The sequence below is a fragment of the Pelecanus crispus genome, chromosome 11, assembly GCF_030463565.1.
Source record: "Pelecanus crispus isolate bPelCri1 chromosome 11, bPelCri1.pri, whole genome shotgun sequence".
Classification (NCBI taxonomy): Eukaryota; Metazoa; Chordata; class Aves; order Pelecaniformes; family Pelecanidae; genus Pelecanus; species Pelecanus crispus.
The window spans coordinates 8,927,306-8,946,619 of record NC_134653.1 but is presented as its reverse complement, the minus strand read 5'-3'; the positions used below and the strand labels follow the sequence as shown (position 1 = coordinate 8,946,619).

The window sequence follows — 19,314 nt, the reverse complement described above, 5'->3', positions numbered from 1 at the left end:
CTGCACTAAAAGTCAATTCAGTTTCAGCTACCCTGGCAGTGTAGTGTAAGTCATCTGTACAGTGTCAAAATACTGTCTGGCACTACCATTTGATCCAATGCAGTATTTCACTGACCCACCACAATACAATGCTGTCAAAAGGACTAGATACACTTCAGTAAGAATAGTTATTTATTTATTTTTTAAATCACAAGAGCAAGAACTAGATTGCAACCAAGCCCTTACCAACAATAAAGCATTTTACACTGTGACTCAAGGGTGTCAGTCATTGTCAAAGATTTAGGTTCGATATCCAACGCTGTGCAATGACTGCAGGTCGAGAAAACATTTAATAGAACACATTAGAGTGCGGTGTTTTGCTAATTATACCGTACTGTTACTTACTGTGAAAAACTAGAAAGTGTTTTTGCATTTCCTAACAGAAATTAGAGTCATCTCCAAGAAGAATCTTTAAAAAACAGTTTAGTGCTTAGTGTTCATAGCACAACAACGCAACTTAGTTCAGCAGATAGTTTGGCAACACTTAATTGAGCAAGAACAGGATTTTAAAAATAAGGCTTTACATTTCAGGAGTTTGCTTTTAGAAGAATGCAAGGTAACTTTCATACTTTAAACAAATGAAACTGAAAATGTTGATTGGTTCAAGAATTTATGGAAGAGAACTAATTTATAACAGAAAAACTTGGCATTGAGTGTGAATGCTCCATTGTTCTGAGCAAAGCACAGGGGGTGGGGTGGGGTGGGGGAGGGCAGCCTTTACAGCAGCAGGCATTTTCTCTTCCTCTTCTTTACAGGAGGGGGGCACAGCACTGCTCGGATAGCTTCATCAAACACTGTCTTGAGGCCTCGCTGCGTAAGTGCTGAGCACTCTAGGTATTTCACTGCACCTGTGGAAAGCAAAAGGGCAATTACAAAGCAGTTTCCCACAATTACAGCAGCACAGCTTGTAGCCACCTCCACAACAAGAGCCAGGCTTTTATTGTAATTAAGGTACAACACCTTCCACAAGCAAAGTTTAGATCAAGTCAACAACCACCCCATTGCCATCATACCAATCTCTTTTGCCATGGCAAGGCCCTGTGGGTAGGTGATAGGAGTCAGCTTCTTCTCCTTCAGTTTTTCAATAGTGTCCTTATCATCCCGGAGATCCAGTTTGGTACCCACTAAAATGATGGGGGTGTTGGGGCAATGGTGCCGCACCTCAGGATACCACTGCAAAAAAACAGCGTAGGTTGTGTGTGGGGGCAGATCTCCACAAAGGCTCTCGAACGCTATGACTGAAAGGCCCGGCGTCCTTCGTGACGCTTTCACGAGTCAGTCAAAGAGTAAGGGGAGAACGTAAGACCCCATTGAGGCAATATTAAAAAAAAAAACATACAATTGCAAAACATTTTTAATGAGGCCAACAGCTATTTCCATATACTTTAAAAATTTATCCTGTTATGGGTTGTATTTTCTCCACATGCCAGAAAAACCCTGATCTGTGCTTCCCCCACCCATGGAGACCCCCTCTCATTTGTGAAGTCTCCACAATGCCATACAGCCGAGTTGTCCAAGGATGTAAAAGACTGCAACGGTAGCAGAGCACGCGCTAGAATGCCAGCTGATTGAAGAAACAAGTGGAATTGACCTAATTTTTACATACTTTTTTAAAAATATTTTTCTTTAAATATCATTAAAAGGAAAGCTCCTGTTCCTGATCTTAGCACCTTGTTGGCTGAAAACTCTTAAGCTACTGTTATCCTACCAATGCATCAAAGAACAATTCATATTAGAGTGTTTCACATGCTCTGAACTTCCATGAGTTAGAAGATAGACAAATGGATTTCTGCCTTTCCAAACTACATTTCACATTGCCTAAAAAAAATTAATAAAAAAATCACCTAATACTTTCCAGACACTGCTGTAAAGTGAACACTATGTTGAACCCTGAGAAATAAAATGATACCAGCTCATACTTACCTTAGCACGGACATTTTCGAAGGAAGCGGGACTCACAAGGGAAAAGCAGATTAAGAAGACATCCTACAAAACAAGTTGATAGAAGTTAGCCCAGCAGAGCAACCATTATAAAAATCTCATCACCATGAAAAGGCCAGTATCGCCAGCATCTCTGTCACACTGTCGTCTCTATCACACTTGCAAAAGGCAAGGTCGACGATACAGTTGCACATGACATTCAGAGGTAGCTTTCCCAGCGGGAAATCCATTTCCAGGCAGCTACAAGCAGACACAAAGAGGGGGAACCAACAACAAATAGATGTAATCAAGTTTATAATCAGCTCTTGCAGTAGCCAGCAACTAAAATGCTAATAGCATTGCACTGCAAGCTTTTTTCCCCCTAAATGTCATTTCTTCTCCCTCACTGACATTTGTGGGAGACACACACACACACACAAAAAAACCCACCCCAACCCCAAACCGCCCCACACTTCAGACCCTTGACGAACACAGGAAGCAATGAAGAGTCAGTCATTCGACTGGCTTCTGAGCTGGGGTTGGATGCTGTTGGTGATTTAAGCCTTGAAAGACATGTAACTCATCAGCATAGGCTGTTGCAAAGTGTTAACCGTTGGCACTCATTTTTTTAAATACGAATATACTACTCTAAAGTAGTCTTAAATTGCAAAGGCAAAGTATACAGTATGGAATTAAAAAAAGACAATAATTTCTACAACTATTACTTCCATGCTCAAGTCAGAAGACTCTTGTATGTCACTTCTACTGAATGTCAGTATAAAAAGACTTCAGAATTTCCCCTATAACCAAATTAGGATTGAGAAGGGTATTAAAAACCTCAAAGCTCCCTCCTTCCCTTTCTAACTTATGAGAAAGGGGAGAGAAAAGTGGGTGTTTTCAGGGATCTTACAAATCTCGCTTTTCAATTGAAGACAAAAGATTGTAGGTAAGAGCAGGTAAAAAAACATTTTAGAGCAAATGCATACACTAACTGCTGTACAGTATACACTTCAAAAAAACCCCCATGAGCTTCATATATGGCACACTGTAGTCTACAAGCATTCAGAATAACCAAAATGAATTTTCGCTGTCTAACCAGATGAAGACTGTAATCTTGCTGTATGACCCAAAACTCAATAAGCATCTTTCAAACAAGCCCAACTTTCCCCAACCTACCTCTGCATCCGTACTTATTCCAGTATCAAACATGTTAAAGAATCAGGCATTTCAGAATGTTAGTTGATTGTGCTGCATTTCAAGGCATTTTGTTAGGTCAGCATCTGACATCTGCACTGCTAAGCACTTGCACCCCAGTTGTTCATGCATCACCCCAACAAGTTTCCGTAGCAGCGTCCCAGAAGACAGAAACAACATCAAATAATGTGATACTATGGCCACTACTTCTGTTTTCCAATTCTGCAGGTTTGTGGTGACTGAAGTTCTGCACATTACGCAGACTCTCTCCTTTACTAGCTTCAGAGGTCAAAAAATTCGGTGTAACCATGAGGAATTGTTTGAAAATTGTAGGTGTCCTGCACAGTACCAATCTTACTAAGTAGGAGGAAAAGCTATTTATTTGCAAGAAAAAGTTTAGTCTTAGCAACTCATATGAAGAGATTTGGTAACAGAGTTCTCAGATCTAGCAATTTGATAGTTCCAAGAAAAGTAATTGTTTAAAAAAATAGGGGCCAATTTATCACTATGGTAAGCAAGACAAGATGACAGAACTTGGAACTGAAGTTTATTTAAAGTTTTACATACGGCAAGAGGTTGATCTGTCAGACTGGAAGATATATTCTTACCATTGGTTCCTCCAACCTAATAACAGTAGGAGATAAAGTTACTCCTAAAATGGATTCAAGGGAAAACATTCTCTCAGTCAGTGATTTGTGCCCACAAATACTCACAATATGGCTTGCTTCTTAAGAGAGATGCTGCCCTGTAATTCAGCACAACCAACTACCTGCATCCAGAACAGACCACCAGACTTCCCCATAAACCTGGCTGCACTGTCAAAGGAGACTTGCAAGAGCAAACCTCTCATGAAAAGCATCCTCCTAACTTAATTTTCTTTTTGGTTTGGTCTGCTGAGGAAACAAAGTTAACCACCTTTTGTGTCCCAACTTTTTCCTTCCCCAAATATTTTGAAATACTGGTAGATTTCAAATACATTCAGCAGAAGGTATTAAATTCCTGTATATTTTAAGGAAAAAAAAATATTAGTAAGGGGAAAAGATACAAATTAATGCCTCCACTATAGCAAAGTCCTCACTGTGGAGTTAATAACTGTTGAACTGCTGGGTGGCTAACTGAGATATGCACCCTGGCCAAGTAATCAGCAATACCTGCTTCCACCTTGCCCAGGACATAGTTCAGGTGCACATATAGGGAAACAGACGGCCACAAGAACACGTGAGGGGTGAGTTTTAAGTAGCGCAGTGAAGGAAGCAGGAAGCTGAATGCAGATCTTAAAAAAAAAAGTCAGGCTTCATCAGCTCCACTGTTCTCTTCCTCTGTGCTTGTTGTTAGTTTCATGGGGTTTTTGTCCCTTAAGTGACGATGGATGTTACACATTGTGCAAGTCTAAAATCTGAAGACTGCTTCATAAGCAGTTCAAGACTTACCACTTTTATTTTCTGCTGTAAAAAATAATCCAAATAACTGACAGTACTTCAAACCCTTACTTAACAGTTATACATGCTTGTACAGAAGAGATCTTTTAGCAAGAGTCTGCTTAGATTGACATGGAATTCTTTTGCAGTCTATCAGAAAGCCAGTTATTTTAGCAGGCTGAAGACACACACATGCATTCCGTCCCTTTGTCACAGGGCAGGAACAATATTCTCCCTTGTAACTCTGCCTTCTCACACTACTGAGTGATCTTTCAATGTACTGTTTTCTACACCGAGATACTTTTTTTGAAAATATTTTTACGATGTTAAGCAAAACGTAAGTTCTCCTAAGTATCCAATATTAGTGATGAACAGCTTTTTGTTGTTTCTCTTCCTAGAAAAGGCAGGTATTTCTGGCATTTCTACTAGACTTGCCTACAACTGGCAAGTTCATATCCATCTTGGGTATCATAACTGATGGGAAAGCTAATTGAAAGAGCGAGCAGTGAATTAAGGAAGATTGTGAATTAAGACAATTTACTTAAAAAAGCACCAGTTCATTAGATAAGATTCACATTATTTGAGAGCAGTTATACTGTAGAATAACTGGAACAAATTTGCATTTTACATTATTAGCACTGAATATATATATGTATTTGACAGTTAACAACAACAGTAATTGATGCCAAAAACCCCTGCAAATTACCACCTTTCTTTACTTATAGCACACCTCCACCAGATAAAAGTAACTGCTCTGAAAAGACTAGAAAACCAGTCTCTACAAAGATTAACTGTAGCTGAAGTCACACTGGAAAGAAAAAAGCAGATTACTTCAGCATTTTCCTTATACAAGGAAAGACGCAGCATGCAGAGAGGACTTAACCAGTTGCAAGCATGGAAGACAGAAGCACATTTGTATCGATGTTATAGCACAAACTACAGTAAGTAATAAAATAGCCACAGGCTTAAGTATATTTGAAAGCTCTGACCTACCCTCTGCCAATACCAATAATATCTTCATTCAGTACTGCCTCTTTCATATTTAGAACATCTTCAGAGAGACTAAACAATATCAAGTGCTTAGCAGTGACAGTGTCAGGTTGCAGCCAAACATCACGCCTAAAACCAAAAACAAACCCTGCTTTTGGCAGGCATGCTAACCTTAAAGTCAGTGGACTAGCTGATGGGACTATTCACCAAGGGGTTTTGGGGTTTGTTTTTTGGGTTGGTTTTTTTTTTTTGTTTTTTCTTGGTTTAAATCAAGCATTCTAGCTGATTCTGAGGCTGCAAGTACACAAAAGCCAACAAGTATCAGTGCACGCAAATTTTAACATTTGTACACACATTGAAGATTATAATATTACAGCTACATCGGATGAAGGAAGGTAGCTTGCAACAAGTCACTGTTACTAAGAAATGCAACTCCACATGTGACAACATCGGTCTTACGTTCAAAAAGAAAAAAAAACTTTGTTATGCAAAGCTGTACAGATTCTTTTAGTTTCACACTGTAGTTCTTACTGTTTGCGGATAGGAGAGTGGACGTAGTCTGTCATAGTCCTCTTGACCAGCTGTATCCCACAAACCCAGATTGACCGGTTTTCCATCAACCATTACATTAGCAGAGTAGTTGTCAAAACTAAAAAATAAAGAGTCAGCTGCATTAGCTTGCAGTAAAATAGGGCACCCAAGGACTTTTTCCCTACAGAGTCCTAACTGGGAACACTATGAAAGGAAACATTTTTATTGCATCCTTCTGCTCCCCAGAAACATTAAAGTTGTTCTTTAAATACTGAGCCTGGTACTGGGTAATGGAAGGAAAAAAATATGCACAACAGACTTGTCTGAACAGAAGCCATCTTTTTCATTGCTCTTCCAAAAGAAGTGTTAATCTCAGTAAATACAGGAAAGCAGGTGATGCACTTAGCAAGCACTTTCTGGTCTTAGTGGGACATTCAGCAAGTTAATCTGTCTCGTTTTGTAAGATTTAGAATAGAAGATACATGAGCAACAACCAAGGAATCCTTAATGACAACAGTAGGTAAGGGAAAAAAAACCCCTTATTAATCCTGCTAATCAAAAACCCCTCCAATGAAATATCAAAGTTAATAACCAGAGGCAAGTAAAGGCATAATTTTTACCTCATCGCTACTGTAGGTGCAAAGGTTTTAAGGACTTGTTACGGCTAAACTAAGTTCACTGGGAACACAAGCGTACTGTAATGCAAAAATCTGAATTTAAGACCAGAAAAAGGAAACAGGAGTAATTAAGACAAGGCCTTGGAACGGTAACTGAAGTCATCTGTAGATCTCATTAGAATGTATTTTGTTATCTGAAAAACTCATCAATACTTAGAGAGAGCAAGATAGCCAGATAAATATAGACACATCCAAAAAGGGCAAAGCAGCTGCTCATGAATAAAACCCCTCCGCCTGACAGTCCCTCAAAAAGAGAACTACACTAATACTGATACTGACAAATCCTTACATGCAAGAAAATGGGAAGCACCAAAATAAATGAGTCCCCACAATGTCACCTGAGGAGCTTTAGAGCTGTGGCTGGCCTAGCACAGGACTGGCAGTAGCACAAACAACGGAAAGAACAAATGAAAAAATATCTAGTCGTGTAAACCAACTGTGTCTGACTACGATACGATGTTTCACAAGCTGTTCAGCCTTGGGACTGCTTATTATGAATGATATTAAAGATAGAAATAGCATATTATTTTAGAAGAGAACAGCATCAGATAAAATGTTAGTAAATGTTAGTCCCTAATAAACTAGACCTAGAGGGCAGAGAGAGGCAAAACTGATGGAGAACTAACAAGCACTGCTATGACTGTGCTAAGTAGTAAAAGCCCAAAAGCGCTTCTCCTTACACATGCCTTGATACTCAGTTAAACATTTAAGATGAAACTGAGGGGTGCTTGCAGCCAATTTAAACAATTCAAATAAGGAATCTGGAATGGCAGTAAGCACAGAGAAGTTGACATAAATGAGTTCTTAGGATTTTACAAGTACTTACACAGTGGGTATATATTCTCCAGGAAATGCATTGGTTGTATAACTGATGAGTAGGCATGTTTTACCTACAGCACTGTAAAAGGAGAAAGTTCACATGTAAAACACATTCATCTTGAATAAGAATAATATTCCTTTTAGGGAAGATGACTGATTACATCCAGTCATCTAAGGAACAACTGCGTGTCAGTAGTCACTATTGTGCAGGAAAACAATTAACAGACTGTAGCCTTAAGATTACTGACAATGAAAACACACCTAATATAAACATCCATTTTGTGAAGTGGTATATTACCAAATTTCATTAACCTTTAGACAAAAACACCCACAAGTATTAATAACATCTGCTAGTCACCTGACTGAATACTCATCAAGACAGCCTTACTCCAACCCCCTGAAATTAAAACCTTAAAAGTATTTGCAGATACCCTTTACACAATTCCAAAACTGTTATCTTTTCCAGAAAATGGTATACTTTCACGTAAGTTTGAAAAAGCTTGAAAAGTATAATTTTTCAACACATCATTACTTTTGAGTGTTTGAAGAAAAAAACAAAATTATAATCCTCCTAATACTTATTGCTATTGCAAAATGACTCCCTACATGCATTTGTCAACCATTCAAACATTTCACAAACTGATTTGCAGATAAATTACATTCCAGTATTGGAGAACTTGGAACACCAAACCTTTCCACACAGGTCTAATTCTGAACAGCCTCAAATGGGAGCAGGACAAGGTTCTGTTTCAGGTTTCCTTCAAAACTCTGGCAGCCAGCTCCTTCCCTCTCCACCCTCCTCCCCACATCTTATCTAGAGTCAAACATTAGATTAACACCACCACTGAATTTTTGTTACAGTTTCAATTAAAGGCTTGGAAAACTTCAAATTGGACCGTATTTCTTTTTTAAAAGAGAGTCTGCAAAGAGCATTTCTGACACTGCAGAGTGGTTCCCATACTGGCTTCTCACTTGAAGTGCATAATCCTTTAACAGTGAGATTCTGGGGGTGAGTGTGCAACCAGTTCCTCAAAAGCGGTAATGCCCAGACAGCCTTACAGTCTTCCCGATCACTCTTCGCAAACACGCAAACTCCCATGCAAGGAAAACAGTGTTGTCTTGCAGATGTTTTATCACTACAATGATTTGCTCAAAGCAAGTCAGCAGTAACTTTGAAACCTTACTTGCCCATTTGACTCATGACCCTCTTGAACTAAGTCTTTCGCAAGTTGAAGGAACTCATTGAAGTTTTAGTCTAGAACTACAGTTAATGTTAAAAAAAACACAAATAGAAAACCAACCCAAGAACCAAATGCTATTGCTTAAAATATCCTATTATCCTTTAGCTTCTGCAGAAGAAAAAAAAAAACTCACAGAAATAAGCTTTAGTCAAGGGCTTACAAGCTCTCCAGCTGCAAACATTGAGGTATTCATATCTGAATTTTACTATGTATCTTCCACTTCAATCACTGCATTTCTTCTCTTGGTTTGGAGGCACATGGACTGTCCCTTCACTTACCAAAGACTGTCTTCAAAACATTATTTTAAATTATTTAACCCTCAACATGAACCAACCAGCCTTGCCTAGTGACTCACAATTTAAGGCAGGTTAAGTAAATTTGAGCTTTGTCACAACCGTAAGTTACCATGTATGTTGTAGCTCAATCTGTTACAAGTCTCTCCATTAAACTTTAAGCAGTTCCATACTACATTAGCCCAAGAAGTTATTAGATAGCAGCATCTGACAACATTACCTTAAATGCTTGAGCTGCAAAAGAATTCCTTCAGTGTGCAATAGTATCTAGGATTTTATCCTACACACCCATTTTTTAATTGTAATTTTATGTTTCTGAGCTGACACCTAGCACAACATCCCATTTGCTGCAACTCTCTCTGATCATACCATGCAGTTTTCCACACTACTTTTCCTGATCATACCATGCAGTTTTCCACACTACTTTTCACACCTGCTTCTGAGGAAAAAAGATGCCAACTCCTTGCACAGTCTGAGATTTTTTTTTCCCTTCCTTTCAGCATGCACTCTCTTTTACCAAGCTAGAACAACAACAAAAAAGGGGACATTTAATTCCATTCTGATAAATACAATCTCTGAACATTTTCCTGTAGTAACAGGAGGGAGGAAAGGGATTTACCATTTGAAAACTTCTGTGGGAAAGAATTCGGGAGCAGTATGACAACACAGCTAAGCTAATTTAACAGCTGTCAAATGGAGGAGATCCCATCTTATCTCTTGCACTAGCACTCACTGACTCTGTAACAAGCCAGAACAAGGAGTTAAGGAAAGCTATTCACTCTGCCTCGCCCATAAGGACAACTTGCTATTTTAGCTCCCTGAGCTACCAGTTAGAGCAATTTGAATACACTGCTGAATTGCACTCACAACACTATAAAGCAGGCTACACTGGTCCAGCTTATAAAGGACAAACGTGAAAACCTTCGAAACACTGAGAGGGGCAAAAGCCAGCTTCTTTGGGAAACTTCTTGAGGTGCAGAGGCTACGTGTTCTCACACTTCTAGAACCTGTTTGGTCTGACGCTTCATTTTCCAGTAAGTTCATTACAGGTAACTTGAGCTTCTAACAAATTAATTTCAATTTCAAACTCAACATTTTCAGCAGTGGATCAAGAACTTTTCTCTGCACCCAGGCTCCTTTGCTTACCTTGCACTGAAACTGGTGAGTCTACTCTGGCTAATCAAAACAGCGCAGGAAGGAGGCAGTGAGAGATTTCATTCCAAGCTTAGAAGTGCCTGTAGTGTGTTTCTGCAGCACCAATCGGCCAGAGTCATTTAAACAAGAAAAAACACGTTCAACAACCCTGTTTCAGACTTGCTCCATCTAGGTTTCCTGCTTTCCTTGCCTTCTGGCTCACTGCCCTATGAATCAGATCATTAGGATCGCCAGTCTTAAAAATGAACACTAATGCCTACCTTTATTTATAAAGTACTTTATCAACATTTTCAGGCTTCTAACTTCTCTATTAAAGCAACGCCCCTGAAGAGAATTCCAACTGTTTGGCAAAATCCAAATCCTTGTACATAAAGGCTGAGACTAAGAAACTAAAATAACACCAAACCAAGATTAGTCATAACAAGATTTCTAGCAACTACTTAATCATTGCTCTGTCCACCCACTATTACATAAATGAAACTAGTAACATTTGACTGTAATTAAAAATATGGCCTACAGAAATCCAGCATTTTAACCACTTAACAATAAGTGAAAGACTTACACAAGACAGCACCAAGTCCCTTATTGCTCCTCCGTACCATCCAGCAATCAATGTATTTATATAACCATGTATATATTAATTCCTGAAAACAAAACACATCATCTCTTTCCTGGCCTTATTTACACTAACAAGTTTTCTGAAGTTTCCCCACTGTGTTAGAGCTGCTTGGAGCCACGTTACACGACATGCACTGAAAACGCTGTTAGAGGACCTGCACCAGCATTTCTTCCACTCTGAAGGCACCGGAGCTGCACAGATGGTCGAGAGCCTCCTGCTTTCCCACAACTACAAACTAATTGTGAGAATTTAGTTCCATTTGCAGCCATGGTAATGGAGACCAGCTGAAGTACTTGCTGGTTTAATTCCGGAAATGCTGGTATCTACAAACAGGTGGCAGCCTTCACAAAAAGCTTTGATTATGTCATTTATTTCTTTCTCTGATCCACAGAAACAACCTCCCCAGCAGACATAACGCACAAGAGCCCAGGTCTTCACTCGAACATTAAACAGTAGCTGAGATTTTTCTAGTACCACCCTCAGACCAAAAGTTCAGTATTTTTGCTATAGTAGGTTTAGTTACATACGGCTCTGCCAGATAAGCTGTTTTTACTCACTGACACACCCTCTCCCAAATATGCTGTTCAGTACCTACAATACTACATTTTTTTAAATTTTAAAAGTTCAGTAACACAAGCTAGTAAATGTCAAGTCACCGCACTCTCTACAGATTGCATTGGAGAGACCGGAGGTGTTCAGCATCTTACACAAACACTGTACTACACTCAGTAAGAAGCCAATTACCCCACCCCACTCTTCTCGACAACTATCAAATCAAATACATACAGCATGGCTTTAGCAGACAACATCTCAAGTTAAGCAGAATTCCAAACAGGGACTCGTAATTCACTGCTCTTGTTCTTACAGTATTTCTACAATTTAAAAAATGCCTACAAAAGCGCATGAAGTTTGACCATTTCTGTGGCATCTTGTAATCATTTCTCCAAAATCCAGAACCTCCCCTAGCATTACACGACACCACTGGAGATTTCATACCACTTAACAGCTGCCTTTTTAAACTAAAAACAAAAGCTGCTAAAAATAACTTACACCAATGCTTTTTCCTCAAGCGTCAATCAACAGCAATTCTTGCAGTTACTCAAGTGGAGTGCTCTTCATCTGTCCTGCACATTCCTACTGCTCTATATCATCAAGAAGTCAAAGCAACAGTCACCATTTATTTTTCCTCAAACAATCCTCACAGTGAAGGAAAAAAACCATGCGCAAAATATCATGGCACAACTAGCATATATGCCATGTTTTTCTAGTCAAATTAGTTGTCTACACAGATACTGGTCAAAGCTCTAAGAACAAACATGAGTTACATATGAGAAACAGCCTACCCATTTACAAATTAAGAAAATAATAGTCACATAAGTACTTCTACAGCTTTGTTTATTTTGTTCCTAGTCAATCTTTGCAGCGGGTACATAAAACAATACCTGGTTTGTATTACATAAGCGAATCTTTAACTTGCATTGTTTCACAGAAACACTAAAGCTTTAGCCTTATCTAAGCCAAACATTACACACTTCCTAGAATACCTGTAACACTTGAACTTTTGAGGCGGCAGCAGCACAGAGAAACACAAATAGTTAAATATTTTTTAAAAACACTTAATGGAGAATGATATAAAGCTACCAAAAATGAGCAACAGTAACTGAATGGAATCTTAGGAGAGATTTGTTTCTAACTAAGGAGGAAGGAAAACAAATTATACTACTGTGTTTTGTTCACACATACATACAAAACTCAGGTAGAATTACACCACTTTCATTTCCAAGACAAAGAGCAATAAATGTGTTTGGAAGTGGGATGGTTTACAAAGCAAAAGAACTGTTCTGTTGAATGAACTACTGAACATTATACAGTCTGTCCACACTGAGTTCTCAAACCTAGTGGAAGTAGACTGAACTTTTTTCCCCACCCAAACATGATGCATCACATTTATTTACAGCATTGTCACAGACAACACAGTTCAGCTGAATTAAAAAAACCTGATGTAACAGGAAATCAAATTTGTTGGTTTTAAAATCAATATAACCAAAACAACAGTCCATAGTTATCCTACCTAGCATCAAAGAATCACATTACTACGAAAAGGCTTCATTTGTCAATATACCACTTTCATGTTCGTATTGCTCAAAATCTTAACACAGCCAGTCAAAACAAATTTGTTATACAGAGTAAGTTTATCTTTCAACCATACTTAAATGCCTTTTAGGGATTCTACATCTTAAAAACCAAAACAACAAGAAAAACCCCACACGTAACTTGAAGATTAAGCCACCGCGTGAAATTACAGACAGTGGCAAGACCATTTAGCAACACTTCACTCCTCTGTCGTCTATAGAAGTTTGCTGTGATACCAATTATGCTCAGCCTACACTGGGATTTTTGTTTCTCCCAAGGGAAAAAAACCTCTCAAACTGCATAAGACAAGTCTTGTTTTCCAGCTGGCCTGTGATGTTCCCCTGAGCTCTGACATGCAGCAAGAGAAAGAATGCCTCCGACTTGATGGGAATAGCATCATGGAGAATATTCAAAAGTAGCAAACACACAAACTCTTTCCCCAACACGATTACAGCATTCCTCATACTGAAATCCAACAGCTAAATTTAAGAGTTAACTCAACTCTAAAAAGTATCCTCAAGTTGTTTCACTTGTAAGTAATACCATATTAGAATGCTGTAGGTGTAACAGTTCTTTACAGACAAGCGTATCATTTATTATTTGTATTCCAAGTGCTTTATCGGTCTCCTTTAGATAGGAACCTTACAAGACTAGATGCATGCATCCAGGAAAACAGTCCCTGCTCACAAGCATCTATGATCTGCTCAATTTAGCACATTTCACTTAGCTTTACTGCAAGAATCAGATGTCAAAAATCGAGCTATAAAGAGTAATAAGTTTGTTACTTTCAGAAAAGATATTTCAAGTCGTATTAAATTTCTCATATCATTAAAAGCGCGGTGATTTGTTTTTAAATACACTCTGATGACTTCGGTGTGCCTGGTGACACAAGAAACACCAGAAACGAGAGCCAGCTCCAGGCTGAGCCGGGAGAAGCGCCCAGCCCTGCCCGAACAAACCCGAAGCGCACCCCCTCCTGCAGCACGGCGGGCGAAAGCCACTTCTGCCAGCACCAACGGCAATTATGCGGCCACCGCTACAGCACCTACCCCGAGGCACCCTCCCGACAGCCAGCCAGGGCCCGGGGAGGAAGCCAGCACCGCAGACACCCGCCGCTCACCAACAGCCCTGCAGAGCCCCGGCTCCCCGCTCCCGCGGCGGCCACCATTTGCTCGCAGCCGTCCTCCGCCGCCTTGCCCCGCGCTTCCCTCCCCGCCCCCGCCACCAGCAGGAAGCCGCGGCCGCCACCACCCCCCCCCCGCCCCCCGCCCCGGCGCGGCCGCCCCCGGCCCCGGCGAGCCCCCGCACCCCTCCGGGGCGGCAGGGCCGGGCCGCGCCCCGCGCCGGGGGCGCCCACCACCGGCGGCGGGGCCCGGGCGGCCCGCGCCTCTCCCCGCCCCGCGGGCGGGCGCCCTTCCCCCCCGGGGCCGGCGGGCCTCCTCACGGCGAGGCCCCGCGCCAGGGGTCCCCCCGGACTTACCCGTCGCCCACCACCACACACTTGATGGCCTGCATCGGGGCTGCGCCGCGGCGGCGGGGCCTGCTGCCGAGCGGAGCGGGGCGGGGCGGGGCGGGGAGGGCCGCGCGAGAAGGGAGCCGGCGGCGGTCTCCGCACCGGGTCGCGGCCGCCTCCGCCCTGTGCCTGGGAGCGGGGACGAGGCAGCGGCCACCACCCAAGGCGGGGAGAGGGAGACTGCGGGGAAGCAGGAAGCGGCCGCTCCACTCACATCCGGCCGGGCCGCGCTCGGCCCCCGCGGCCCCGCCTTCGGGCGCGCTCGGCGCCGCCCCGCCCTCGCGGGAGCCGCTTCGGCCGGGCGGCGCGCGGCGCCGAGCGGGCTTCGGGCCGCTTCGGCAGCGCTCGGGCTTCTCCGCCGCGCAGGGAGGGCTTGGGCCGCGCGCGGTACCGCTCAGCGCCGAGCAGGAGCGGCCGCCATGCTGGTGCTGCTGCCGCCCTCGGGGGCGGGGGGGGCTCCCTCTGGTCCCGCCGCATCAGGGCCGGGGAGGCCCCCAGGCTGATCCCCTTTATTTTTTTCTTTAATCAGTCGGAGCCGCACTGATGTGATGTCATGCGCTGGCACTGCCGAGGCAGGCAGGCTCGGGCTGCGAGCGGGGCCGGCGGCGGCGAGCAGGCCGCAGCAGAGCAGCTCCCCCGCGGGGAGGCCGCGCTGCCGCCTCCGGCCGGCGGCCGGCCGGGGACGCGAGTCGGGGCCTCGTCCCACAGCAGCCCTGTCCACCGCCTCGCTGGTGCGATCGGCCTGGCAGCCGCGCGGTCATGCCACGACAAACCCCTCTCAAACAAAAAGCTGTCTTCTGGCACCACCTGGCATCCTGTCTTTCGCTCCTGACGCAGTCGAACACAATCCTCGCACCCATCCCCTAGCAGGACGTCATGCACTAACCTAATTCTTCGCATCTCATGAAGCATGTTCATGTGAAATTACGTTCGCCCTACAGATTGACTGAGCAGATGTAACTCAAGTTACCAGAGACGGCCTGCAACGTTCCTGCTGCGCTGCTGCGGGTGGACGCCGCTTTCCCCAGCCAGCCACACGCCACGGGACGCTCCCTCTCAGTGCACCAGCACAGCGCGGAGCCAGAGCATTTCCCTTCTTCGATGGATCCTCACGCTGCCCTCCCTCCTCCTCATGTGCTATGATATTAATTAACTCTGCTGCCAAGTTTTAGACCGATCGGTACGCAGTCGGTCTTCACACGACAGGACAGCCCAGGGACTGTCAGGCTACACAGAGCCTTGGGTTTCTTTTTTCCCCCAAGCAAACCAGTTATTTTCAGGAAATATTGAAGTAAAAGTCAAGCAGAGCTGGTCCAATCATCCCAGGAGTCTTTTACTTTCTACAATTAGTTCTTGCCACAATTCTATTTGGCAGAGAAGCTTCTGTTGGGACTGAGGCACACGACTGCTATTCCCTTTGTTTGCATGGCCATCCATCCCTCAAAGAAAGTGTGGGGAAAGGGCCTATGCACATGCTGCTTCTGCAAAGTGGTGATGAATTCACCAAAATCGATATAGTGTACCATCATGGGTTTTCCAGTGATTGGATCTTCGATTAAGTTTGGAACATTTCTATATTATTTTTATGCTGCACAACGCAACCTCATCAGTGGACAGAGCATTTTATGATATTTACTCTGTTCCATTTTTTTTTCGCTGAGCAAAGGTAACTCTCAGATATTTCACATCAGTGAGGAAAACATCGTAACTATCTCTGACACCTGAAAAGCTATTTTTGCAACACTTGCACGTCCATGTTCCCTCATACAGATGGAAGCTGAAATGACTTGCCATTTAAGCTAAATACCCTTACAGCCAAGACTCTGCTGCTGCCGCCAATGACCTGGCAACTGTTCTCTACCCAGCAGCCAGGAGCTGCGGAAGAGAGGTGTGGGCAGTATCGCAGTGCTCCTGCTGTTCCTGGCTGCTACAACAGCTTTTGGGGCCTTTGAGATACTGCACAGAAACAGAGCAGACATGAAGACTGTCTAATTTATGTCGTGGTCCTGGGGAGACCCAGAACATGCGAAGATTCAAGTGACACATAAAACTGCTTCTGATTTTCCCACCACCTAACTATTCCTCCAGTGGTTCTTTTTTATCCAGTGTAAAACAGGTGGATGATTAGAGTTTTTTACATGAAAAAGAGGTATGACAAAATTTACAGTATTATTGCAAAATGGCACACAAAAGACAAGGATGAAGGCTATAATAGAGAAAACATTAGCACAAATTGCTTTTATGATCCTGTCATGAGGCAAGCAATATCTCTTTATACATGTTCTTTTCAGTGCTCCTCCATCCTACTCTTTTGGGATCAATTGTTTTGCATTGTCAAAAAATACTTTAAGTTAAAACACAGAGTATGCTTTGAATATGTTTTAAATTGACAATTTTATACCCAGCTGGGTATATAATTGCCGACATTAGAAAATACCTAGATAAATATTTACTGTTAGTCATTAAAAAGAATATTACAGTTTGGATAGATGATGATGGTTAACAGATTTATACAATTTTTTTCCCCACGTTTGTAAAACTTTATTTCCTCAAATATGATTATAAGAAGCCTTTTGGAATTGTTCAAAATTTTGCATTTGAAATCCTAGTTCATACCTCTCTTAAGGTAACTATTCTTTATTTGCCCTGGAAGACAAATTGTTACTTACGTGTATGCTCCTTAGAGTACCTGATGTGTTAATTATTCTATGATTAAACTTACTATATTTCAGTTACATTTTACTTTATTCTTGCATCATTTTTGTTTAACTAGTATGTAGTGTATTTGTTTTTAAAGAGAAACAAATAACTTACATGGTCCTACAAACGTTTAACACTCTTTGCAGATATGGTTTTTTCCCTGAGAATGAGAGACTGACACAGGGAACATAGTGAAACATTAGTTTGACAAAAGGAAAGAAACTTAGAAAAACAGTACGAAAGATAGGCAAAAGGAGTGAGAAGTTAATAACAAACTACTTAACAGAAAAATTATCATTTTGACAGATATGACTGCAGTGCTGAGTTGTATATAGAATAGTTAATGCACCACACAGAGGAGTATGTAAAAAGAAAATAATGAGTGGCAGTAACAATAACCAATTACAGATCTTTCCATAATTCTGATACGAGCATGAATCCATAAAGTTGAGGCTTAGATCAGTCCTAATATTGTTCCACAATCTATCACCATATCTTCTCTCATCCATTACAATTGTTGAAAGTCTTTTTCTTAGACATCGAGAGGAAATAATGAATTAAAATTGTTTCGGATACTGTCTGAATATGTGTATTGTGTATGTGCTGGCACTGAAGGAGGATTATTCTCCTTTGTGGATGGGGAGTGGCAGGGCAATCACGCTGATGCAATACTGGAAAGTTCTACTCACCATGACACAGACTATCAGCATTACAGAGACAATAATTATTTGCACTTTTATAGTATCTTTCATCCCAAACTATTACTGTGTTCTTTAACATGTTAGTTCATTAATAAAGCCACAAACAAATGCAGAGAGAAGTGGAGAAGTACCAGTACACACATTGTACGTACAGGGAAACAGGTCAGGGAAACAAACAGATCGCCTAAGTGTGATTCATAGGTGTATGCTCTTACTCCGAGATGATGGCACTTCCTGCTGACACCAGTTGTGTTCGGTTGCCTTCAGGAAACAACATGCTACAATATCTAGGTCAAAAGTAAAAGTCTGTCCTTACCAATAGTGTAAAAACTGTTTTAGGGGCGAAAAGCTGTAATTGTAATTCACAGCCACTTGAAACCAGGGGTTGGACTGAAGTGCAAGAGCCAGTTTTACCTGAGGCAAAGGTGTGTCACAAAGTGTCAGAGGGCAGAATAAGGTTTTCAGCATATCGCACTCTTCTCTCTTTAGATATTTGTATTAAAATCAGAAGCAAAAAAACCCACCCAAAACAACTGAAGAGAGATTTCCCTTACTGGAGGAAAACGGGGTTTCCAGATGCTTTTTTCATCTTAAAATAGCTAGGAGAATTGTCTTTAAAAATTGTACTTAAGGCTTGATTTTACCCTAATTTGAGTTGGTGGTAAAATCAAGTCATTGATGATGTAGTATTAGGGATATAGTATCTGGTAGAAAGGAACCTTAATGCACAGCACTAGGCACCCAAAATTCCTTCCTGGACTCTAGTTCCACCTGTGGTGTTACCTGCCTTTACAGCCTGTCATGCACTGAGCCCCTCTGCCTTCCCACTTTTAAATCAGGATAGTAGTGCTTATTCAAGCTGTTTGGATAGTAGCTAGCACTTAAAGATTCACACCTAACACAGTTGCCTGAGATTCTGAAGTTTTTGGCTTAATGATCTTTGAATTCTTTAGTTACATCTCTTCGTCAAGCTAATGGAGCACACAGTTTTAATTAGGAAAGTGCCACTATCGCTGTGGAGGACATTCAGAGTATCTTCTCTGAAGTTGGGGAGATACCGTGATGTAAAATTGATGTTAGAGAAGAATATAATCCACAAGTAATGGTCCACAATTTCTAGATATTCCAGGCAGACATTTTTGGCATGATTAGTCTCCTGAGTGTTGGAAAAAAACCTGTACTAGCATGTGATATGTTCACTGTTCAAATATAGTCCTCAGTCTGCTCTAGAGGAACCAAAGCCAGCAATAAAAAAGGAACTACAACGTTTAAATGTCAGCATTTGCTACATCAGAGAGAACAGATAAAAGGAGCATGAAAATAAAATGTTAGTATATAAATCTCTACATCAATAATGAAGCATTGTAAAAT

General features: G+C 41.8%; 1 protein-coding gene across 2 annotated transcripts; it reads right to left on the bottom strand.

The window, feature by feature from the left end:
- Positions 1–748: 748 nt before the first annotated feature.
- RAC1 (Rac family small GTPase 1) lies at positions 749–14,548 on the bottom strand. 2 transcript variants are annotated; one of them, XM_075719052.1, is made up of 7 exons: positions 14,510–14,548; positions 7,596–7,667; positions 6,093–6,210; positions 3,721–3,777; positions 1,963–2,025; positions 1,053–1,212; positions 749–887 (listed from the first exon to the last, which is right to left on the bottom strand). In XM_075719052.1, the coding sequence occupies exons 1-7, from the start codon at positions 14,542–14,544 to the stop codon at positions 757–759; spliced, it is 636 nt and encodes a 211-aa protein (XP_075575167.1). In that variant the 5' UTR covers positions 14,545–14,548; the 3' UTR covers positions 749–756. The 2 variants fall into 2 exon arrangements, with proteins under 2 accessions (XP_075575167.1, XP_075575168.1); XM_075719053.1 differs by lacking the exon at positions 3,721–3,777.
- Positions 14,549–19,314: the final 4,766 nt, after the last annotated feature.